The 25,858-nt window shown below is 27.5% G+C and overlaps 4 protein-coding genes across 6 annotated transcripts; 2 read left to right on the forward strand and 2 right to left on the reverse strand.

Annotated features, from left to right (window-relative positions):
* Nucleotides 1-2,256: 2,256 nt before the first annotated feature.
* On the forward strand, nt 2,257-10,693 carry LOC126549285 (uncharacterized). Of its 3 annotated transcripts, none has more exons than XR_007603434.1 (9): nt 2,257-2,424; nt 4,693-5,027; nt 5,357-5,521; nt 5,598-5,700; nt 5,805-6,010; nt 6,429-6,593; nt 6,669-6,768; nt 6,873-9,622; nt 9,705-10,693. XR_007603434.1 is itself a non-coding variant. In XM_050197996.1 (8 exons), exons 1-8 carry the CDS (start codon nt 2,361-2,363, stop codon nt 7,031-7,033), a joined length of 1,299 nt encoding a protein of 432 aa, XP_050053953.1. In that variant the 5' UTR covers nt 2,257-2,360; the 3' UTR covers nt 7,034-10,693. The 3 variants fall into 3 exon arrangements, 1 of the variants encoding a protein (XP_050053953.1); XR_007603435.1 differs by having other exon boundaries at nt 6,873-9,015; XM_050197996.1 differs by having other exon boundaries at nt 6,873-10,693.
* A 1,642-nt stretch (nt 10,694-12,335) lies between these two features.
* LOC126549232 (uncharacterized) lies at nt 12,336-18,876 on the reverse strand. The gene is made up of 2 exons (XM_050197845.1): nt 18,184-18,876; nt 12,336-12,636 (listed from the first exon to the last, which is right to left on the reverse strand). The coding sequence occupies exons 1-2, from the start codon at nt 18,427-18,429 to the stop codon at nt 12,376-12,378; spliced, it is 507 nt and encodes a 168-aa protein (XP_050053802.1). The 5' UTR covers nt 18,430-18,876; the 3' UTR covers nt 12,336-12,375.
* Nucleotides 14,495-17,442, forward strand: LOC126549231 (E3 SUMO-protein ligase KIAA1586-like). Its single transcript, XM_050197844.1, has 3 exons — nt 14,495-14,655; nt 15,058-16,346; nt 16,407-17,442. Exons 2-3 carry the CDS (start codon nt 15,278-15,280, stop codon nt 17,219-17,221), a joined length of 1,884 nt encoding a protein of 627 aa, XP_050053801.1. The 5' UTR covers nt 14,495-14,655; nt 15,058-15,277; the 3' UTR covers nt 17,222-17,442.
* A 3,495-nt stretch (nt 18,877-22,371) lies between the features above and the next one.
* On the reverse strand, nt 22,372-24,209 carry LOC126553299 (eukaryotic initiation factor 4A-like). The gene is made up of 3 exons (XM_050208447.1): nt 23,769-24,209; nt 23,333-23,714; nt 22,372-23,267 (listed from the first exon to the last, which is right to left on the reverse strand). The coding sequence occupies exons 1-3, from the start codon at nt 24,138-24,140 to the stop codon at nt 22,786-22,788; spliced, it is 1,236 nt and encodes a 411-aa protein (XP_050064404.1). The 5' UTR covers nt 24,141-24,209; the 3' UTR covers nt 22,372-22,785.
* Nucleotides 24,210-25,858: the final 1,649 nt, after the last annotated feature.

A 25,858-nucleotide genomic window follows, 5' to 3' on the forward strand; every position in this document is an offset into this window, starting at 1 on the left:
AGAGAAATGAATATTATTTTTATAAATTGTTGTCAATGATAATATTATTTTATCAATTGTTATTTCTATTCTTAATTTGTATTAGTTAGGTATTTAGTTTTTATACTTATTAGTTACTTATTCATAATGCCATTTAATTAAAAATTGTTATCCAATTTTATTTATTTTTTTTTTATGAAGAAATAGTTCTAAGTCCTGTTACTAGAGTTATATTGATGTTTTGGGGTTTTTTGTTAAAAATAATATTAACAAAGTCATCAAGTACATTTTGAAAATACATTTATTTTAAGTATTCTTATTTTTGAATCAATAACACGTTTTTGTACCTCATGAAAAATAGACAATATGGAGATAGAACTTCTACAAATTAGTCTGATGAAATACTACATAAATTAAAACAATCTGATGAATGATGATTTTACACTATGGTGGGTACTACTAACTGCAGTTGTACTTTTTCATTTCATCAAATCATTAAAACCAGTGATTATTACTCAAAATTTATATATTTTACCAATAATATTTCAAAAAACTTTTTAAATAGAAATAAAGGTGGTATCTAGTACTTATATGAAAAAAAATTTAGTTGGCACCATAGGTAGATTTGTTTCTATACTTATAACAAGTAACAACCAATAATAATTTGGAACTTAAAAGTGTGCCGTATATGCCGTTATACAATTAATTGCATTGAATATTTCTTAAATAAATTGATTGATTTTAAGAATAATTTATTTTTTGGAATGAATATAATATATCTATTAGACAAAAATTAGCAAACGGACCCTGTACATTTATGTATGTTTGTAGTACTCGAAATTGAAAACCATTCTCAATTGGCAATTTCTTAAAATTATTATATGGATTAAAATTTGATGGAAGCAAACAATAATTTAATCAACAATAATATTTTATTAAAACTATCACTTACTTTCGATGGATCGTACAACCCATTTCCTTTAACCAGTAGGTATGTGTTAATTTTTAAATTTTACAGATAAGTTATACCAGACATTTTGAGCAGCTCTGTTAAAAATTTAAACACAAATAAGCATAATACAATGGATTATTTTACTTCACTCAGACTAAAATATGTAAAATTATTATGTTATTCAATAGAAACCATTAATATACTTTTTGTTGATAAAACTGAAATACTATTTTAGTATGTCTTAACTGTATGTTCTGATGTTATTAATAAAAAATGATTACAATAACGCTAATTGAGTAATAATTTATGAATTTAAAACTATGCGTTTAAACAAGACAAATTTTGACAAATTGAGATTTGTTAGATAATATAGTGCAATTAGGAGATGTTGAGAATATTTTGTATGCAAAATAATAAGAAAATTAAAAAATTAACAAAAAATGTTAGAAAATATACATTCTTAAAATTTGAAAAATATTAAATCTAATAAAATGTATAATACCTACACCTATTTGAATACTAACAATAAATAATAATATCGATAATAGAAATTATTCAAATTTCAACACACATTTAGTGTTTTATATCAATTTTTGTTAATATTTAAATTTTAAAAACAGTTAATCTCGTACCTAGCTGTTTTTTCTTATGAGTCGTTCTTAAAATTGTCACATTTTATTGTGTCTGAATATCTTAGATAAAAAATGTTTCTATTTCTGTTATACATTTATAAGTAAAATAAGAAAATTATAATTCATTAGTACATAGTATTATAATAATATCTTGTTTCAAAGAATTAGGTATGAAACTAATAGTGGTTTTCAAACTTTTCTACTTGTAATACTATTTAGAAAATAGTATTCATAAATTTAAAATCATAAACCAAATATTTGTATATTTATTAAATAGTTTTAGGTATATTGTATGTTTACAAAAACAATAGATATGCTATATAAAGATTCTTACACACTGTTCTAATAATGGTAAAATACTATCATATTATAAAAGTTTTTGATAAAATTGTTCTGTCAAGACAAACATTTCATCCCTATCATTGCGTTGTGCAGCAGAGCTAAATTCAAAACTTATGCATATTTTCTATTTGCAGAATATGAAACTAGATTACTGATTACTGGATCATTATTTTTTTTTTAACTTTGGTATTTAGTATTCGCACAATACAACTGAATTTTTTTAAGATGAGAATCTTTATTTTTAATATTACATTTCAAATGCATGTAATATTTAAAAATATGTATAAATATGTATTGGTTACAATATTTTTGTTTCCATGGATATCAAAATTAGTATTAGACAACATAATATAACATAATATTTGTGGAAAAAAATTCAATTCGATTATTTTTCCTAAAGTTTTGACGGCTTTATTCGCTTAAGTGGTTTACTAATTTTGTGCTTTCTTTAAAAGATGGAGACAACAGTTCAAATGATGTACTACCTCGCAAATCAATTGTTTCATGCTGCAGCTCATGGTAAGTGTTAAAATTAATAACGTTTTTTAAGATTGTGGGACGAATTTTGTGTGCGCGGATAAGCAATTGCGTTCTTTAATCTTTAATCCCGAAGGTGAGGCCGCTTTAGGAAATTCTCTCGCGTTCTGTAAGTGGCATTTCAATCCGCCGAGCGGCGAGCGCGCTCCACTTTGGTGGGTTGTGGGAGGCGGCAGTTCGGTCGACCAAGCGGTTGTTGATTCGTGTTATTGGCACTCAAGTATTCACGTATGAGGAATTTACCACTATTTTGTGTCGTGTAGAGGCCGTTCTTAACTCAAAGCCGTTAACACGCGCGTCAACGGACCCTCATAATATTTAGAATGTTTAAAGCCAGGGCATTTTTTAATAAACCTGCCGCTTCTTACAGTCCCCCCACGGTCGGGTCCCGCTACTGATCGTACGTTAACCAACCGTTGGAAGCTTATGGATCAATGCCGCCAGATCTTCTGGCGCCGTTGATCTAGTGAGTATCTAATCACACTCCGGGAGAGATCCAAATTGGCTACCGGTAGCCTCGCAGTGAAGTCAACGAAATAGTTGACGATCACAATTTTTATCAATAGTTACATTTTGTTGTTATATTTAATTGTTAAAACATTGCTTAAATTAAAAAAAGTTTGGTCAACTGTGTAGTGTGTACCGATCTGCTGTATTTGTATATTAAGTGTCGTGTGGTTCACTGTTATATATAGGAGTATTAAATTTCAGTCCTTTGATGGGTATAATTGTATATGAAAAACGATCCTGAAAGGAGATGATTTGTCAGCCTAGGACGACTAGTAATTTTTAACTATAACAAAAATCTAAAATTATTTAATAGTAAATCGTTATTTGACGAGTGAAAACAAATTTAAACTAAGGATAAAATGTTTTTAATAAGCCAAGATTCAAGTTTTATTATAATTATTGTAAGCCAAACTTATGGAAAATCTTTTATTAAATTTTCAACTCTTAGCTATTTATATAAAGTTTTTTATAAATTATATAACTTCAAAATAATTTGCAAATATTCATGATTTCGACGATTTTTTGTCAATATTTCAACTTCACGTTAATAAAAAAAAATTATGCCTACCTACCAATATATCAAAATATAATATATACATAATATATATTAAAACCAATACAGTGTACTATCGATTATCTGTAATCTTTTATATACAATTGTATACAAAACTTTTAACAAAATTTTAAATATTTTTGTAATATTATATGAATGTTCAAATAACAATAAAACATGCTCTAATATAATTTTCCTAAAATACAATTTTAAATTGCATGGTTTAATTTTTTAATAATACATATAGGTAGGTAATATGTAATAATAACATTTTTGTTTGAATTTTAATTTTGCAGATTATCCGTGGATGCCAATCCACCCTATACCGCGGATAATCGAGAGTACACTGTACTTAATTTTTACTCAATAAGTTATAACAATTAACCAAAAATAAATTATATTTTTTCTATGTTTACACAATATTAACAATGCTTTTGTGTTAGTTCATCAAACAAAAAACATGTTGTAGTGGCTATAGACTTAGAATAAAATCACATTAATATTTATCATAAACGATAAGTTAATTACAAACTTGAGAATTATTGTTTATACATCTTACTATAATTATCGAAGAAAATTATAAAGCGATTATTTTCTCCTAATAGTTTAATTAAGAAATTGATCCCTAAATGAGCGTGGAAATTAATGACTAGATAGGCTAGGAGAGTGTATTTGTAGAACAAAACCAGAGTTACAGCTAAACATGCCGTTAGTAGTCACTATGAGGCTAATTTAAACACCACAATCGGACACAATATCTTAGTAATCTATAAACACGAATAGAGTAAAACTTTTTGCTTTAATTTTATCGTTAAATTAATAAAAATGATAAGTATTTTACTAATAAAAAGTCTTATGTTAAGTAAAATTATTTATTTTTAAATGATACGCCAATAACTGTTGTTAGTTAATGGGAAATTGTTTTGCGGTATGTGAAGTCATCTACATGTTTGTTTAGCTGCAATTATAGCCACCACTTCTATAGTCTAAGATTTAAGACTCAAATATATAAGGTCGATTATAATTAACAGTGAAATAATTCAATATTTTAAACACCTTATTTTATTTTTAAATTTTTAGTTTTTAATTCGTACATAAATTGGTAAATATACTTGTTATATGCAAGACAATAATGATGATCTAATTTTAATACTTACTGATAAACTATTATTTTTTTTATTTTAAAGTTGGCAATAGTTATTGGAACCGGTATAAAACCAGTAAAGAAGTTGAAAATTTCCATCAACTATCTTCGACCACACAACAACCATCATCATCACCACTATCACCACCTACACTACCATCATCATCACCATTACCAACACCACTAACACCATCACCACCACCATCACCACCATCACCATCATTAACACCACTACCACCATCACCACCTACACTACCACCATCACCACCATCACCACCATCATCATCACCATCACCAACACCACCACCACTGTCACCACCGTTACAGCAAAAACATCAGCTAACGGAACTTCCTGTGGAAAATTGTGTAACAATTCTAGTAAGCATGTTATTTTTAAAATTAGTTTTAATTGTATTGTAAATATTTGTTACTTTATATGAAGTATCCATACGTCTTATTGATTTATGTACATTTATACAATATTAGTCTTGTTAATATGTACTTTTAATGACTTAAAAACTGTTAAGGTTGAAAATCTAATAACGAAATGCACTAACTATATATATTTCTATCTTATCCCTTTTATTACCCTTTGTAATAACAATTTTAATACATATTCAATATCGTGTTTTCTTACTAGTGGTTTTTTAAATTCACATACGCAACATATTATATTACAATTTTTTAATTTAATATCTTTTATTTAGACAAGGGATACAGCTGTAATTGCTGAAAAAACGACTCGTCGTCAGGTTACCTCTAAATCCCCATTGATGATCTTCAACGAATTGGTGAAGAATAAAAAAATACAGATACAAGGACATCAATGTGGTGCGAATAATCACATTACTAGTTATACCGCGATGTTTGAAGTAAGATATAATTTTATTTTATGCTGTGTGAAATAATATACCTAATGATTAATAATTATTCTTTAAAAAAATGTAGATTGGCGGTAAAACATACACTGGAAATCACATTTCAAAACAACAGGCGAAACAGAAGGCCTGTGAAAAATATTTAATGACAATATCTAAAGATAAATTAATAAGTGAGCGATATGATAATTTAAAAGTGTTGAATTGTTTATATTTTAATATTGTTCGTATAATATATACATGTATGTATAATTAATTTTGTCATACATTTAATTAGAAAAAAATAAAGGATCTCCTGAGATAGAAGTTGGTGAAAACATTAGCAAGTTAAAAACAAAAAGACCCCACCAGAAAGATTTTCTATGGTCACAATTTGCATCATTTGCCATGCACAACTTTATAAATCAACAGGAGTTAAACCCTTCTATTAAAATGGTTAATTGTATTCCAAAAGAATCAACAGTCATCAAACCACAACCTAAGGTGAATAACCATTTATTTACTAATAATTACCATTTACTCTAAATTATCAGTAATTGTCACAAATTGATTGATTTTGAAGTTGTTAGAATAGAAGGTAAAATTGTAGGGTTATGTTAATGTAAATTTTGCTGGGTCTTAAATTTTTTTTTATGTCAAATTTTAATTTTAGGGGTATTGATAAAAGCCTACAAAAACATTTTTCTTAATATTACATTTTAATGATTTAAAAACTGTTAAGGTTAAAAATCTAATAACGAAATGCACTAACTATATATATTTCTATCTTATCCCCTTTATTACCCTTTGTAATAACAATTTTAATACATATTCAATATCGTGTTTTCTTACTAGTGGTTTTTTAAATTCATATACGCAACATATTACATTACAATTTTTTAATTTAATATCTTTTATTTAGACAGGGGATACAGCTGTAATTGCTGAAAAAACAACTCGTCGTCAGGTTACCCCTAAATCCCCATTGATGATCTTTAACGAATTGGTGAAGAGTACAAACATACAGATACAAGGACATCAATCGGGTGCGAATAATCACATTACTAGTTATACCGCGATGTTTGAAGTAAGATATAATTTTATTTTATGCTGTGTGAAATAATATACCTAATGATTAATAATTATTCTTTAAAAAATGTAGATTGGCGGTAAAACATACATTGGTAATCACATTTCGAAACAACAGGCGAAACAGAAGGCCTGTGAAAAATATTTAATTACAATATTTAAAGATATAATAAGTGAGCGTTATGATAATTTAAAAGTGTTGAATTGTTTATATTTTAATATTGTTCGTATAATATATACATGAATGAATAATTAATTTTGTCATATATTTAATTAGAAAAAAAAGGATCTCCCGAGATAGAAGTTGGTGAAAACACTAGCAATTCAAAAACAAAAAGTCCTCACCAGGAAGATTTTCCAGGGTTACCATTTGCATCATTTGCCATTCGCCACTTGATTAATCAATGGGAAGTAGAGTCGGTTGTCACAAGAGCCTAATATGTACAGGGTAAAAAATGTTATAGAGAAACATAAGAATAATGTGTTTAAATCAATTTGGGATTATTGATATACTTGATTAAATCAAATCAAAACAATATTATTAAAGAAATATCCATACTAAAGAAAATTTGAAAAACTCAAAATTTTTTTTATTTATAAACTATTATACAGGGTGATTTTTTTATCAAACAACACTTATTATTTCCAGAAGTATTCATTTTTTTACATAGTTTCTATTGTTAAAAAAAAATAACGTTTTTATAAAAAAATTATATTTTTAAATTTTTTTTATCCTTATAATTTTTTAAGTTTTTTACTTTTTTGAATGACAACATAGTTTTTAATTTCATATTCCAAAGCACAATAATTTTCTGAGTATTTTGATACATAAAAATCGAATTTAGAGTGAGTAGTTTATGAGTTATACTTATTCAAAGTTCAGACAAGCGGAGTAGTGGACAAACATTTTGCGGGGTAACCACAACGGGGTAACTCCACTCCGCACAGCTAAACTTTAAATACGTATAATTCATAAACTACTCACCCTAAATTTGATTTTTATGTATCGAATTACTCAGAAAATTATTCTGCTTTGGAATATGAAATTAAAAACTATGTTGTCATTCAAAAAAGTAAAAAACTTAAAAAATTATAAGGATAAAAAAAATTTAAAAATATAATTTTTTTATAAAAACCTTGTTTTTTTTAACAATTAGAAATTTAGAACTTTAGAAATTTTTAACTATGTAAAAAAATGAATACTTCTGGAAATAATGAGTGTAGTTTGATAAAAAAATCATCCTGTATAACAGTTTATAAATAAAAAAAATTTTGAGTTTTTCAAATTTTCTTTAGTATGGATATTTCTTTAATAATATTGTTTTGATTTGCTTTAATCAAGTATATCAATAATCCCAAATTGATTTAAACACATTATTCTTATGTTTCTCTAATTGCTGTGAACTCATGTTTTATTATTGCAGGTATTATGTTTCTCTTACATCATATTTATGAGTTTCTCTTGCTCTTTAGGTAATGTCTAAGGCTTTTTAAGATTTTATAAATCTTTATTCTACTATTAATCAGAGCCGTATAGGTGCACATAAGGGGTGCTAAGGAGTTACTAGCGCCCCAGGCTTCAAATCAGCACCCTCAGTTTCCTTGTAAAATTTATTTTAGTACTTGACCAATGACCAATCATTTGAAAATTATTGTGATTTATTGGATTGGAATATTTTTTTTTCCATTACAAATAGACAATACGTAGACATGTAGTTCACGAATTTACGATTAAAAATATATTGTATAAATACAAGTTTCAGTTTTGGTCTAAATGTTAAACAATAAACAACAATTAAATTATAGAAATTCATATTATTTTAAAAACCAATATAATTATAATTCGTTTCTAAATGTCTATAAATTAGTTCAAGCGGAAATGACAATTCCAATTTCTTCTTCGACGTGTGAATATTTCTTCTTAACTATGAGTACATTAGAAAAATTGGTTACGCACCAGTATGAGTCAAGAAAGATTTACCAAGCTATTTACCCTTAGCATTGAGAGAGATCTTACTAAAAAAAATAGTTAGGGAAATTCTATTGCAAAAATTTGCATTATCAAACAGAGAATTAAATATTGTTTAACATTAGTGATTACGTCATATTATTATATAAATACTTTTAAATATTTATTTTTATTTTCTAATATTAATTATAAAATTTTTAAATATTTTTAATAGAGTTTATTATAGTATTAGGGGGATGTGAGGCAAAACCTCCCACGGATCTGTGTACCGTTAATTATTTCAGCACCTAACCTAACCTGCCAAAAATTCTCACCTAATGTGTGACTATGCCAAACTCGTGCTTGGGATCTACCAAAATATGAATATTTTCGAGGTATTGAGGGTGAATACAATAATAAAGAACATTTGTATACCACAATACGTCTTGCTGGGCCCTAGAAATCTAAAGGCGTAAGTAAAACCAAGAAAATCGCAAAAAAAGTAAGCCGCTAAGTTGTTGCTGGTGACCGGTCAAAATATCTTTAAACAAAAATATTTTCGAACATAATATCTTTTTATTTTATTTTTATCACCTTATTACATATAATTGTATCTCTGGTTTAAATTGTATATTTTATTGTAGAAATATAATATTTTAATGTAGTTGTTCGTAGTCTGCAACACAAAAACTGGCCGGTGATCCCCGTCACTATAGACTATATAGGTATTTCATACGTATCCACTATACATATTATGCTATTAAGATAAAAATGGTAAAGGCCTTATCGGTTTATTAGGTATAACTTAACTAGCTAGAAATTTTAGCAGATTAATGATAATTTTGTCATAAGAGTTTTACTCGTCATTCGTCAATTGACGTACTTGGCCTTTGATTTTTTTTCTTCAATATGACTCTTACTTTTATTAAAAGTCAAAAAGGTAATAACCTATTATTACAAAATGGATATCTCCATATTTTTTATAGTACCTAATGGTAAAAATAAATATATTTGGCGCTGTACTGAATATAATAAATATAAATGCAGTTCGTGTTTTACAAGTACCAAAGATGAAACAGGTAAATAATACTATTGTATTATATAAATACTATAATTTATTGAGTATGTTAATTTATATAAATGATATATTATTATTTATAGGCACAATACTAAAGGAATCTTGTCATTCACATGCGCCAAATGGTGTCAATATTCAAGTTAGGGAACTTATGGAAAAAATTAAAGATAATGCAAAAAGTAATCAAGTGTGCACAAGAAATTTAATAAGTGAAGCTGTTGCTACTGTTCCACTAGTTGTTGCTGCTCAATTACCAAGTCAATCACTGATTTCTCGAACCATCCGTAGAGTAAGGTCCTGCAAAGATCAAGTTTGTCCTCAAAATCCATTAACAGTTAACGATTTAAATATAGGAACCTCTTGAATACCAATTAGTTAATAATAAACAATTTTTACTTTATGACAATAAAAACGAAAAAAGAATTTTGATTTTTTCGACGATTAATAATTTAAAAATACTTAAAAACTGTAATATTCGGATGGCAGATGGGACATTTCGGACAGTTCCAAAATTGTTTTCACAATTATATACCATACACGTCTGTTATAACCAAATAACTTATGCAGTTGTTTACATATTAATGACTAATCGTACAAAACAATCGTATATAGAAATTTTAAATGTTTTAAAAAGATTTGAACCGGATTTAAATCCAAGCACTATTATGATTGATTTCGAACAACCATTTATATTAGCATTTACAGACGTATTTCCCAATTCGGAAATAAAAGGATGTTTTTTTCATTTTCAACAATGTCTATGGCATAAAATACAAGAAAATGGATTACAAAATATGTACGCTGAAGATGCAGAATTTTCATTACAAATTCGACATCTTTGTGCACTTGCTTTTGTTCCAATAAATAAAACTATAAAATATTTTGATGATTTAGTTGAATCAAATTATTATGTGGAAAATGAAAATATGTTATCACCAATGATTAACTATTTTGAGGACACTTACAAAAAAACAATATCTTATTGAAAACAATTTCTGATGTGTTCATTAGGTGTAATCAGAAATCCCCTAAGCGGCTAAACTATACCTCACTGACCACTGTTGACGCACAACATAAATTTAAAATATCTACAAATGCTTTAATACATAGAATTAATATTAAAGATCACATTATTTATAAAATATAAAATAGTTGAATGATAATTTAAAACTGTAATTTTTTTAAATATCTTGTGTTGATTGATATAACCAAAATATTATGGGTATCTAAGTTTTATTTTTTCATACAAACAATATTAAAAATAAATTCCTTCACATTCTATGATTAAAAGGTAAATGCAGTGACACAGCGTTAAATACCTAGGTGTGAAGGATATAATATGTATAATAGAAAATAATAAGAGTGGTTGTTTTGATTAAAGTGCTACCATTGATTAATTATACATGTAGTTTTGTACATTTTTAATCAACGGTGCTACTTATTATGGGTTTATGACTATCAAAAATATTTACATGATTACATTTGGGAGACATTTTAATAATTTTTCAATTACTGACTTAGATTACCCTTTATTGTAAATTTCATTAAATTTGCTAGAAAAATAAAATTATTGGCGGATCCCAAATGGCTCCCATCAATAAAGATTTAATGAACAAATTAATTCTTAAACGACTCCCATAGAAAAAAATTAAATTATAGCTCAGTCATGTCAATGCACCTAAATTTTTTAAAAAGCAAGAGTTCATTAGGAACATCATTGATGAATTTTCTTAGAGTTAAATAACATGTATGGATTATACAAAAAACTTATGCCTAAAAAATTTACACAATGTATGATTTCTTTTCTACTGAACATGCATTTTTTTAACACTAAAATTTAATATATTATTTTATTTAAAAAAATCACGCTAATTTTTCTATATAATATTTATAATTTACTTAGTTAACACCAACACATCATGTTTACCACACCTCTTTTAAGACAGTTTAAAGTTTGTATGAAAAGAAGATGAATTTGTATTGTAAAAAACCAGTCGTTTGAAAATTTATCTTTTTGTTAAAACAGGAGCCAAATGGGCTTTGACCAAAATTCTAGTTAATTTTTTATTTTATAAATGAGGACAATAAGTATAATATGGTCAAATGGTCAATCAATTATAATAATGCAATTATATCATACAATTTGATGTGTGATTAAACATTTTATTAGTCATTTTGTCCAACTACATCAATGGATAATCTAAAAATGAATATTCATGGTATGTAAATGATGAAATAAATAATAAAATAAAATTACAAAACAATTATACTCACAAAATCATAAGTTAAAATAACATCAAATGTATGAAAAACATAATAATTTAATGAAAATGAAAATGAAAGGAAGTTGTGTAATAATACATAGTTATCAACCTTTTTAAATAATCATAAAATAGTTAACAGTCTTATAAAATAGTGAAATGAAATTAAGCTTAAAAAAATTTACAGAAAATATATTTTATTTAACCAACGTCCATTGATTAAACACAATCATTATGATGTATAAGTATAAATTAATGTATAATATATTAAGTACAATAGGCAAAATGTTTTTATTTCTGGTACTTATTAGAAAACTTTACTTTGCATTAAATTAGGTTGACCTAATTATCTTAGTATACCTATTATCCTATTATCTATGTTAATTTTTTTTTTTAAATATAAAAAACAGGATATTGTTATTTTAATGGTAGTTAATAATTAATTAAAATTAATTTATGAATTAAAATCTTGCTTTTTAATTAAAGAAATAAATCAAAATTTAACAATATATTGAACATAATAATCACATTGTGTTTTTGGTGCATCTGTCAATATTTTTACAACTAAGACATTTATGTCAGTAATAGCATGTGTTGTGTTGTTTAATAAATCTGAAAATGTTTTATAAAACATAGGATGTTGAGAGTTTTCATATATCCCTCCATCTCGTTTTCTTGCATATCTTCTATAATCACAGTTAAATTTCAATGCTATCTTCAAATCATCTTTATGAACTCCGTGAAAAACTGTATCCTGTAATAAATATTTTCAATAAAAATATACTGATAGAAAATAATGAAAATTCACAAACAGCAAGTTAACAACAGTTAATACTTCATAATAGGTACTACTTTCTTCTTCTAATTATCAAGTAAAACACTCCTACTTCCTAGCCAATATTAATAGGCATCTACATCCACAGATAGGAATAGGTTTTACTTCAATCACTCATTTCTAGTTTTTGACACAATTAAAATGATTTTTAATTAAATTTTGAAATAAATAAGCTTATAGGTGTTTATAGGTATGTACCACATTACAGTGTGTACATGATAAATGGAATCTGGTTTTATAGGTACATAATCTAAGGTACAAACGTACAGGTGCATAGTGTTTCACACTACCTACCTAGTTAGGGCGAACAAATTTCTTAAAAATATTTTATTCAACTCAGTTTTGTTAAAATATAATGTGTAACCTTGTTTGTTTTTATTAATAATTTATAAGACATAAAATAATAATAATAAAAAAAAATAACATCATTAACAAATATTAAATTATTTACCTATTACCTATAACCCATTTAGTTCATCTTGGTCATCGGTGATCGTTTCAATTACTATCTTATAAGCAGTACTTGATTTGGGGGGGGACGCGGGGGGACGGAGTCCCCCTTCTTTTTAAATTTTTTTTTAGCGTACCCCTTCTATTTATTTGAAACGGAACGCTGGGAACGCAACATTTACTATAGAGAATTTGTAAATCATCAGTTTTTCTGATGCAAAATATACCTATAGGCTATAATCTATAGCCATAATATTTATACATTTGAATCGAAAATGAAAAAAAAAATTGATTGTTAAATTGCTAATAAATTGTATTATGTCCACATAAATATAAGCTATAAGCATATATCTGTGATTATGCCATAGATACATTTTATGAATTAAATTTTTATAAATCGTAAATCATAATATAAATGACGATATACGTAATATAATAGATGATGTGATAACTCGTCTTATCTCCAATTACCAAAGTATAATTATTAATACCATGGTTCATGGGCTTGTGAAAACAACGTTCATAGATAATAGATAATACTATAATAGAAGATAATAGAATTCTTCTATTATCTATGACGTCGTTGATTGACGGTTGTTGAAAAAATCAACTGTCATTCTACATTTTTACATTTATTACTCAAGATTTTAGTGTGAACATTGAAAAACCTTAAATTGTTTATTAACTCATAATTATTAGGAAAGTCTATTTTAAGAATTATAATAATTAGGTATAACGTATAACCTGTGTCATTTAAAAATTTTAATTTGTCATCAAAAAATTCATATCAGATTACCAGAAATTGAAAAATGGAATCTAAAAGAAAATGTACTGTACTTTCTTACTTCAAAAAGAAATTAAAACCAACCAATAACAATGAGGTATGAGCAAATGATTTATAGTTTTTAACCTTTATTATTTGAGTATAATCTTATTATTTTGTACCTGTTGCATTTTTATTATATTTAGTAATTGATTTATTATAACACAATTATCAACTTGATAGTATAGACTTGTTTGGTGTTCTTGTTTTATAGGAGACCTCTGTGAATACCCAAATGAATATTGAAAGTGTGTCAATGAATATTACACTGCCACTGGTAAGTAATATCAAATATTTTAATGTAATAATTTATGTTATAAAATAAATTATTTCTCATATCAATCATATGTAGATATTTTATTGTGTTGGTATTTGGATTAAATTAATAATAATAATTTTATTTATTTAATTTAATCTAAAGACAGGTGTATAATTAGAGTTAAATTTTACAAGTGTGTAATTACTAATTAGTGTTTAATTATTTCGAACAGCAAAACTGATTCTACAACCATAACACAGTCCGTGTTCTATATAAGAGATTGTTATGCTATAACTTGCCACATACAGTGTTTAAAAAAGAAATTTTCACAATTAAGTCTTCATAACAATCTTAAAATTATTTTTCATAATAGTTAATCTGCAATTGATTAACTATTAAACAGTGGGTAATTATTAAAAGCATGTATATTGTAATCATTAAACATTTTACACTATTCTGCCTACTTATTTAATTAGCTTTTAGTAGTATACAATATAATAATAATACTATTGAACATTTATAGCCAATAGTTATAATTTTGCTTTTGGATTTATATACATTTTTAAATTTTTAATTAAATTTATTAAGAGCTTGTGTATGAATTCCATTCATTTTACATTATTCTTGTGAAAATAAGTTCACATTTTCTCAGCTTTTAATTGCATGCAGAATATATTTTATACTAGGCAATGTTTTTTGAAAATATATGCTTTTATAGATCAAACTAAATAATTGGCTTGTTTGATAAAATGTATTATTGTATACTTATATTAAAATATATAACTATATGTCTATATATAATTTTTAGGGCAATATTACTGCAGAAAGTGGAAACTAAAGCATCAGAAAATGAAGTCTTTTTACCAAATACAGAATCACCAGATTGTTGGGACGATAAACAAGTGAAGTATTTTACAGAAGAATATTCATGGATTTTTTTCAATAAAAAAAAAATTGGTTGCAAAATATGTTCTAAGGCCAATTTTAATTTAACAAAACACCAAGGCACTCATGGTTCACAAGAATGGATGAATGGAGAAATATGTAAAGTTGGAGATGATTTTAAGAAACAGCAAACAAATTTAAGAAAAAAAATTTCAAAACATAAATCTTCTCAAAGCCATTTACACGCTGAACGTATAATTGAAAAACAAAAGTTGGAAATTATGCCAACTCAAGTATTAAAAACTTCATATATTGACATTGAAAATACAAAAAGAATATTCAGGACAGCATATACCATAGCAAAGAATCAAAGACCTTACACAGACATGCAAAATTTAGTGGATCTTCAAATAATTAATGGCTTGGATATGGGGAGAATTCTTCAAACAAATAAAGCATGTAGCAATATAATTGATCATATAACATTTGAAATGCGAAAGAAACTATGTCTTGACCTTTTGCATAACAAAAGAAAAATATGTATTATTGTTGACGAGTCTACAACGTTAAGCCAAAAGAGTATGTTGGTTATTTGTTTGAGATCTGCTGTATCCAATAACAATGATGTGATTACATACTTTTTTAATATTATTGAAGTTCAAAATACATCTGCTAATTCTATAAAAACTGCTATTTTAACTGATCTTTATGCACATGGGTTAACGGACGATTTTTTAAAAGAAAATTTGATAGCTTTTGTGAGCGACGGTGCTTCAAATATGTTGGGTAGATTGTCCGGTGTTGGTGTTCAGCTACAAAGCATATATCCTAACATTTTAATTTGGCATTGCTGTAACCATCGATTAGAATTAGCAGTATCTGATACATTAAAAGAAGTTCAAGGAACAAATCATTTCCAGTCATTCATAGAAAAAATATATGCATTGTATCATCAATCACCCAAAAACATGAATGAACTTAGTGAGTGTGCTGCTTCATTAGAAACGAAACTCTTACATATTGGTAAAATCTTCACAATTAGATGGGTTGCTTCTAGTGAAAAAACATTAAAAGCAGTTTGGAATAATTATGTGTCACTATCTGATCATTTTTCTAAAGCAGCTATTGATATAAAAAGAGACTCAAAAGAAAGATCTAAATATGTGGGCCTAAAACGTATTCTAACATCAGTAGAATTTATTATGAATCTAGGTAAATCGAGTATTTTTTGTTTTTAAATTACATTTTTAATTAACTTTCTTTGTATTTCAGGAATTATGTATGATGGGCTATCTGAACTTGCAGACTTATCGTTACAGTTGCAAGAGAGAAGTTTATCACTTTCAGCTGCAAATAGGGCTATAGAACGTACCATTAGAATATTTGATTCAATGGCTAATATATGTGGACCAAAAACACAAGAAGCTATGGATGCAGGGACACATTTTATGTTCAAAAATGTACAATTAATCACAAACAAATCAATTCCTAAAATTCAACATGGTCAGTTCTTTATGAGTTTAGCTAATAACTTGGGTACTAGACTATTTACTACTCAAGCAAATCATGTGTCTAAAAATAAAAATGGCTTTAAAAGTGAGTTTGATGAACTTTTAAAAGATTTGGATGTGTTAAATTCTAATTACTGGCCTGATAATGTTGATATTCTGTATGGAGATGACTGTGTTAGAAGATTAGTTACAAGGTTTCATTTAGATGAAAAAACTACGATCCGAGGATTCCGTGAGTTTAAAGATACAAAAGATTCCTCACAAATAAACGATCTACATCCTCTTTTGACTGCAGTCAGAACAATTGCAATTTCTTCCTCTGAATGTGAGAGATCATTCAGTGCGATGAACAACATAGTAACATCAAAAAGAAATGCTTTGACTACAGGGCATATATCTTCATTGGTTTTTCTTAACTGCATCGGACCTCCCATTCAGTTGTTCAAACCAGATCATTATGTTGAGACCTGGATTAAAAGTGGCAGAAGAAATGCAGATGAATTAAATTGTCCTAAAAGATCTTTTAAAGATGAAGATAAATCATATGACCATTTATGGACCTTATTTAATATGTAGTATTATGTCTTAAAAAAATAATTAACAAAAGAGTGTATTTTTCTTTTAAGTTTTAATATATGTTTGTATAACAAATTTATTTTTTTGGGATTATGGGTGGTTGAAGGGGGGTGTGGGGGGCTTTGCCCCCCACGGTAATGTGACGGTTAATTTTGTGTGGAACGCTTGTTCATCAAATATCTGCTGAGTCCCCCTTCTATTTTTTTTCCAAATCAAGCACTGCTTATAAGTTATAATGTAAAGTAATACTAATTATTTTGGTAGTTTGTGAAGTCGGTAGATGGCCAAGATCAACCGGACAGGTTATACTAAAGCATAAGTGCAAGTAGGACCAAAATTTATTTTTTCCTTAGGTATTAATTTATCTATTTAGACATTTTCCATAAAATACTTCTCCATAAGTCAGTAAATGGTTTGAAATATACCTATTATACAAATTTACATCAATATGTATATTAGTATAATGGGTATTTACTATCGTTAATGGAAATTTAATCAGGCTACCTACTAAACATTGTAAGAACAGTCCTAAAAGACTATATTTTCAATAATTTAAAATTAAAAAGGACAAAATTGGCTCAATAATTTAGAGCAAAAATAATTAGTTTCTTATTTGAAAAAATTAAGCTGATGTTGCCACAGGATATTCTTTTCTATCTTAGAAATCTAAGTACTGTACTTCATTGAAGAAAATATTTTTAGTGACTTATTGTCTAAAATATTTGAGAGAGCTAAGCCACCTTATCTAGCTGTGTCTACTACCGTCTATGCTACATAGATAGGCCACTATATAATGGTTAATACAATATCATATTATATTAATTCAACTATTATTCTTTTACATATTTTAATAGTATCCGTGTATTATACAAGGTGTGTACATAGCATAGTGCCACAGTATGAAGCACACATAATAATATGAAGACCACGAGTAGGTACCTATATAGGTATTAGGTACTTACTTCATAAGTGGACTGAATCATTTCACGCCTCAACATGAAACGGCCGTACGTGAATGGGTTTTGCACTCTTGAAATTCGACTGACGTGTGCTCCGTAAAACATCGATTCGACAAAATAATATTCATCGGCGTTTCTCGACGGCGACAGAGAGAACACCATATTGCTGCATGTATATGAAGGCACGGGGTCCCAATAGTCTGGCAAGTGATTCAACACAAAAGCCAACATTGAATTTGAATCGTCCATATTCGCGACTAAATCGAGAATAGCGTGTCAATCGTTGTTGTACGATATTGTTTTCCCGAAAAATAAAAATCGTAATTCGTCGGTTAGTTTGGGCGTCTGATGACGGTCGATGGTCGGATGGCGGAATACGGTCGTGGACGAAAGTAACGCAATAACACTGATTGGCGATTATCGAGGAAAAAATATTAATTAAAATTTAAAATACTATGACGGCGGTGGGGACAGGGATGGAGACGATGGAGTGACGATATTCGGACTGGACGACAGCGGTCCTAAACTCTTGGCTCAAAATAAACAAATAAAGATCTATTTTTAATTTAATCATGATAAACACGACTTATTATACCGTCTCCGTTAGGGAAAACCTGAGGTGTTGGCGGTTTTTGGATCGTCTGTAGTCTGTACTTCGTAATGTTTGTATGTTTGTACGACGTTACGTCATTCTCGTATCTCAGCATGTGTATTGTGTACACCATTTTGAATTGTCTATAATTGTGGCTTGTGTAGACAGTATCATAGAAAAAGCCATTGAAATGTTACTATTTATGCTAAAAAAATGCATTTTAACCATGAAAATGCTACTAAAAAATGACTTGGAAATATAAAATGTCTACTGAAAATAATTTTTAGTTTCGAAAAATTACTCATTAAAAAATAGGTACATTTTTTATGTTCAAATAAATTAATTCTTAAATAAAACATCTAAATACAATTTAATATCGATTCTATAATTCATATTTTATACAAGACAATAAATTAAAAACTGTTTTATTAAATTTTATTTACCTATTTACAAATTAATATACATGTAAAAAATATATAATTTGCATTATGTAGTGTTCTTTCACATTTAAGAAATATTTACCGATAAGACGACAACATTTCACTGTAGGTAGTAGCAAAAATAAAATATATCCATAGTACCTAATTTTACATTAAATTGATAAATACATAGGTAGGTACGCATTTGTTCTAAAAATATCGAAAAACTCATGAAATTAACAAAAATTAATTATAAAAATTAAGATAGGCAAGTGTAAAGTGGGTAATGTTCTGCTGTACAGAAGGTTATGCCGTTATGGATATCGGAGTGAACCTCGGACATATGGAGAGTAGCCTTGGTCACTATAATGGACGTGTTAAATTTGAATGCAATAATAGGTATCATTGTATACGAAAAACGATTCTGAACGCAAATGATTTGTCTTGAAAACAAATTTATTAGTTTTATGTCTCTCCTAAACAGTATCTATGTGATTTTATAGTTATGCGGTATTTCGATAGTTTTTTAATGGCATTTAGAAAATCTTCAGGGGAACTCTGTATTAAACTTTGAATCCTTAGCTATAAATAAAAACATTTAATACATTTTTAACTAAAAATTCTTACGATTATTAATAATATTAATTATTATACAATAGGACTATAGGAGTAACCAACTGGCTAAATAGCGTACTCAGGATTTTTCAATGGTGAAGGGAGAGTCTTAAAAATAAATAATTACTCAGTTTCTAGAGAATTATAAAATTGAAAAATATTAAATAAAGTGAGTGCTTTTTTATTTCTTACTTGTATTAAGAATAAATATGACAAATTTTTTGTAGCGGAGATCCAAATTTTACCAAAGAAGTTACCAATAAACAGCCTACCTATTTATTACTCTATAGTCCATACTTAAACATACCTATACTATTATAATTTTATAATTTTATAGATTTATTTGTTTTTATCTAACCTAATTTTTAATTTTTTTTAATTTTTACTGTAAGATATATTCTATGTTTTAGGTAAATATGTATGTTCTAATCTATTGTATTCCAGTGTACTGCAGTCAAACGCGATAAAAAAAAAAATTAAGAATTAAACATACAAACAATTTATATATTACATATATGAAAAAAAAACTCAACAAAAGTAATGGACAATGAAATACATTTTTATTTGGTTCAGCGGCTGAACTTCAGCCTAATAATTGAAATCGCTTAGATGATGTTTTTGCAAATTGATTTTCGAATTTCAAATTCGGAATAATCTAATCACTAGTATAACTAGAAATTGTCGTCCGTAGTCTACTTGAAATCGACCTTACCACGTTATTTTTTATTTTACCCCTCCCCCCTTTAAAAATACCCTATTAACAGTATATTAAAAAAGAGTATTTAAAATTTTTACAAAATTATATTTTTGGAGAAATTCAAATCAAAAAATCAAAAATGAGGAATAGTCAATCTCAAGCAGACTTGACCGTAAATTCAAATCTGTTTTCAGAATTCTTGTAGCTTCATTATATCAATCGGTACATTAGATATAGAACATGTTTAAAATCATATGTTGCACGTGTTACCGCTTTCAATACCCATAACCAAAAATATTTGCATAAAGCTTTAGGCTATATATAGAATATTGGGCACCAAACATTTCGGCCTCGTGATAACAGGAATCATTATTATCATGAAATAAACGATGTCCCCTTATATGTTTATTTATTCGTTTTAATGACCTTATTACCTATAACCTAATTAGTACATTAATAAATAAAGTACTTGTTTATTCTTTAATTACTTAATATAAATCTGATTATTATTAATGTGGTAGTAGTAATTATCTTTCAACAGGAGAATAAATTACCTAATGTTTTATTACAATATTTATGAGACCGATAGAAAAATATTATAATTCATAGAAATTTTTCAAACAAACGAGTGTAATAAAAAAAAAATCTCTGTTAGTTCCTCCAAAACTTCTATAGGGTTACAACTTACAAGTAAGTAATTTTTAACTTTTACAATGATTTAACTTATATATTACTATATAACTTTTTTATAAAAAAAACATTTCAGTTAAAAAAATATATATATATTGGTAGTTACAGGGACTGCCGTTAAAAGTGAAAACTTAGAACTTTTAGTTCTGAATTTTAAATTTCATAATTTTTTAATTAAAATATCACCATCAATCTGGTTTTACATCTATTAACACTCCGAGCAATAATTATAATATATATATTATGCATGTTTATTTTTTTTTTTGTTTTTACTTTTTTGTGTTTGTGTACAGCGTAACTTGTTAGATTCTGAACGAAGTGATGAATGTATTGATGTTACAATGATGTCTGTGTTTTTTTACCACTAGATATTCCAAATTTCAAGTTCGTACGTTGAGTGGTTTTTGAGACAATCTTGATGAGGAATTATTTAGAATAGTATATAAATATTAATAATAATAATTGTTTTTTTTTTTACTTAGCCAACTAATTTTATCAACAATGTAAATAATAATAATAATAATGATAATGTTTGTTTTTTTTGTTACTATGTATGGCAACGACTGTTATATAGAAACGGCTGCGTGATTCTGAATTTAATATAAATGTCCACTAAAAAGTTCGCTTTTTTTCATTTATAACTTAATTTCTAAACGTTCGATTTTGATGATTTTTACAAAAGCACGTTATACATAATATTTCTGATGATTTGGAGTTTTTCGTATTTATAAGTTTGAATTCACACGCTGAGGCGCTGTGATTAAATATCGCGCGTGGTCATACGGCGGGAATAATGTTGGTTGCTCGCGGCAACGTTTCAGAAGCTTTGACAAGAAATTCTAAGTAACTTTTATTTTTTATACTTTATCTTAATATTTTAAGAATTGAGTATTATATTTCTCAAAAAATAGTAATTTAGACATTTTTCACAAGTTAGTAGTTTATTAAATCTAAAATTTTGGGTCTATCGATTTTTTTTTTCATGAATAAGTTTGATAAAAAAATTGTTTGTGTTTAGCCACATATTTTTGTTCTACAGTGGTGAACAACTTTTTTTATCCACAATCTACAAACATTTATACTTACGTATTACTCATTGTAAATAACATTTTACAATTAAATAAATCAATATATTTTATTAAAATACTTCAATACTTGTAAAATTATTATAAACGCTTAACAGTATTCAATACAACTTTTGAAATTTAAGAGCATAAACATAATATTAAAAAAATCTGCCAATTTCAAGACAACATACTATTTACAACCGAGAAGAAATCATCAAACGGAAGTACAACGAGACTATGAAAATTGTATAATAAGATTTATTTAAAAGCAAAATATACCAAGTATTAAAATGTGCACTTATCATTTTTGTAAATTGGATTATTGCAATAGTCATGTCACTCAAACACTGTGAAATGAAAAGGAAAAAAAACTGTTTAATGATAAAATATTGGATAGTTTTTAATTACAATTTTTTTGTGGTTTTTTTTTATATAAGTATTTATATATAAAAAGAAAATTTGAACCGTTTTTTAACGCTGTATTTCACTTGATTCAAAGTAACTACTCACAGTTACAAAGAATGTCTACAGAAAATCGGTCATATCTTGTGGCATATCGAGCACTTGAGTGTTGTAATATGATTCAATATCCTTCATAGTTCTTTTGTCGTCATCAGTGATAAAATTAATGGTGGCTCTATAACGACCGGAATACCAACGTTTAACCCTATAAATGTAGTTTTCGCGATTGGAAGGCAAATTATAATTGATAACCGCTGAAACACCACAAAAATTGCTTCGAGCGAAATAATCAGTGGTAATTAGAACACGACTAGCACCAGAATTGAATTGACGCATAATTAGCTTACATCGACGTTGGCTCATTCCTTTATGCATAGCTGAGACAATAAATGTTTTCAAATGCATATTTTCAGCCAACCACTCTACCTTACGATGTGTGTTACAGAAGATCACAACCTGGGTGAAACTAAGAGTGTCAAATAAATCACATAAAGTGTCAAACTTCCATTCTTCTTTGGTAACATTAATGTAAAACTGTTTAATATCTAAATAAATAAAAATTAATTAATTAAGGAAATAGACTTAAAAAACTAAGGACAATCATACAAACCTTTCAATATCAGTTCTTCGTTTTGAACGAAAATGCGTATTGGTTTTCGCATGAAGTGAGTGCTCACATTCAAAACGTCCTCGCGAATGGTACTAGACAATTTAATGACCTGAATATCTTTTTCGAGGAATTTGAACACCTCTTTAATTTGATATTTCCTTTCGAAACCTTGAGACAACATTTCATTAACTTCGTTCAACACAAATATCTTGATAAATTGAGTTCGTAGTGATTTTCTAGCAATCATATCATAAACACGGCCAAGAGTTCCTACCACTACATGGGATCCAGTATCCAGCTTACGCATGTCATCACGAATCTTTGTACCGCCAATGCAAGCATGACAATCTACTTTCATGAAATAACCCAAAGCAATAACCATCTAAAAACAATATTATATTGTAAACAGCTCATCTAACCAAACAAATAGGCTTACCTTTTGAATCTGTTTTACCAATTCACGTGTTGGTGCCAAAATAAGTGCTTGGCACTCATTCAAACTTATATCAATTCGTTGGAGAATAGAAATTGAAAAAGTAACTGTCTTTCCAGTACCATATTGGGCCTGAGCAATGACATCATGTCCCTTAATGCACGGCAAAATAGCACGTTGTTGAATAGCTGTTGGCTTTTCATAACCATATGCATAGATACCACGCAACAATTCTTCTTTTAAATTCATCTCATCAAAGTTATCCACCACTTCATTCCAGTCCGACTCAATAGTTCCACTAAAGTCCATGCCGGATGGTCCCGAGTAGTTATTGGTTTCACTAGGAGGTCCATTTTTCGTCTCATTAGAATTCATTATTTTTAAAATATTCTGAAAGCAATGAAATTAAAATTAAAAAAACTACACAAAATATTTTGAAAAAATGCAAAAGATTTAATTCTCACAAATATTTTGTTAAATACTAAAAAAAGTATAACTCAAAAACTAATATAGGTAGGCATATAAGTATAACAATTTTTTGTCATTTAATGATAAACTATATCTTAATAAATTACAGAATTAAAAAATACTTATCTAAAATTAATACAGTTAAAATAACAACAATGTAAAATAATTTTATTGTATATAATTTATTAATTGGTTATAAATTATAATATAACAAAAATAATACACTAATGCAATATTAATAAAAATAGTTTGAAGTAACTACAAAACAATAGACGAAAATTAACATACAATACATTTAACAATGAATTATTGTTATACCTGTAATAACAAAACTTTTCAAGGATTCTGACACTATAAGAATATAATTTTAATTAATTTAAACACATACTTTATTAAAATTAAAAATCACCACTCATCATCTAATACGGTTAACTATCCAATTGATAATATTTATTAACAAAAATTTATCGATGTATCTAAATAATAATTTTTAATATTAATTATTTATCATCAAATTTTTAAAATCCAATCAGTTTCATACTTAGCATATTAAGCTAGTATTTTATAAGGTTATTTTAAATTAACATACATAAAAAATTAATAATATAATCTTCTTAATACAATTTTCTTCTAATATATAAAATTCTCGTGTCACAGTGTTAGTTATCGAACTCCTTCGAAACGACTTGACCGATTTTCATGAAATTTTCTGTGTATATTTGATAGGTCTGAGAATACGTTTAAGGCTAATTCAAAAAGGGGATTGACCACCCCCAGGAGGTGCTCAAACAGGAATTTTGAGATTTACGATAGAAATTTTTGTTTATAAATGGTTGCTATGGGGTTATAAGATTTGAGAATAATATTAATTTATTAGTGGTTGCCATTGGTAATATATAATAAAATAAATATAATTAATGTAATTAATTGAACAAAGAACCATTTACGACCGCATTATGCTCGCAGTTTTAGCAGGACAAGGTGGGTTCTTCTTTTTGGATGCACCAGGTGGAACTGGCAAAACATTTTTTATTTCGATAATTCTCGACAAAATACGATCAAATAATGGCATCGCATTGGCCGTTGCTTCATCGAGCATTGCGGAAACTTTATTGGATGGAGGCAGAACAACAGTACAGCATATTAAATATTTAAGCTGCCACTTAATATTCAAAATAACTCTGACGCAGTGTGTAACATAAAAAAAACAATCGTCCATGGCCACAATGCTGAAACAGTGTAAAATTATCATCTGAGATGAATGTACTATGGCACACAAGCATTCGCTCGAGGCATTGAACAGGACATTGAAAGATATTAAAACAACGACAAGCCATTTGGCGGCACTCTGTTAGTCCTTTCAGGTGATTTCAGACAAACACTTCTCGTCATTCCATGTTCAACATACGCTGATGAGATCAACGCTTGCTTAAAATCATCTTCATGGTGGCGTAATATTGAAAAAGTACAGCTGAAAGTAAATATGCGCGTTAAAATTATCCAAGATCCATCCGCTGAAACATTCTCAAAACAACTCTTAGATATCGGCGATGGAAAAGTTACTATAGATGAAACTGGATGCGTAAAATTACCGACCGATTTCTGCACAATCATTAATTCGAAAG

Source organism: Aphis gossypii, chromosome 1, assembly GCF_020184175.1.
Source record: "Aphis gossypii isolate Hap1 chromosome 1, ASM2018417v2, whole genome shotgun sequence".
Taxonomy (NCBI): Eukaryota; Metazoa; Arthropoda; class Insecta; order Hemiptera; family Aphididae; genus Aphis; species Aphis gossypii.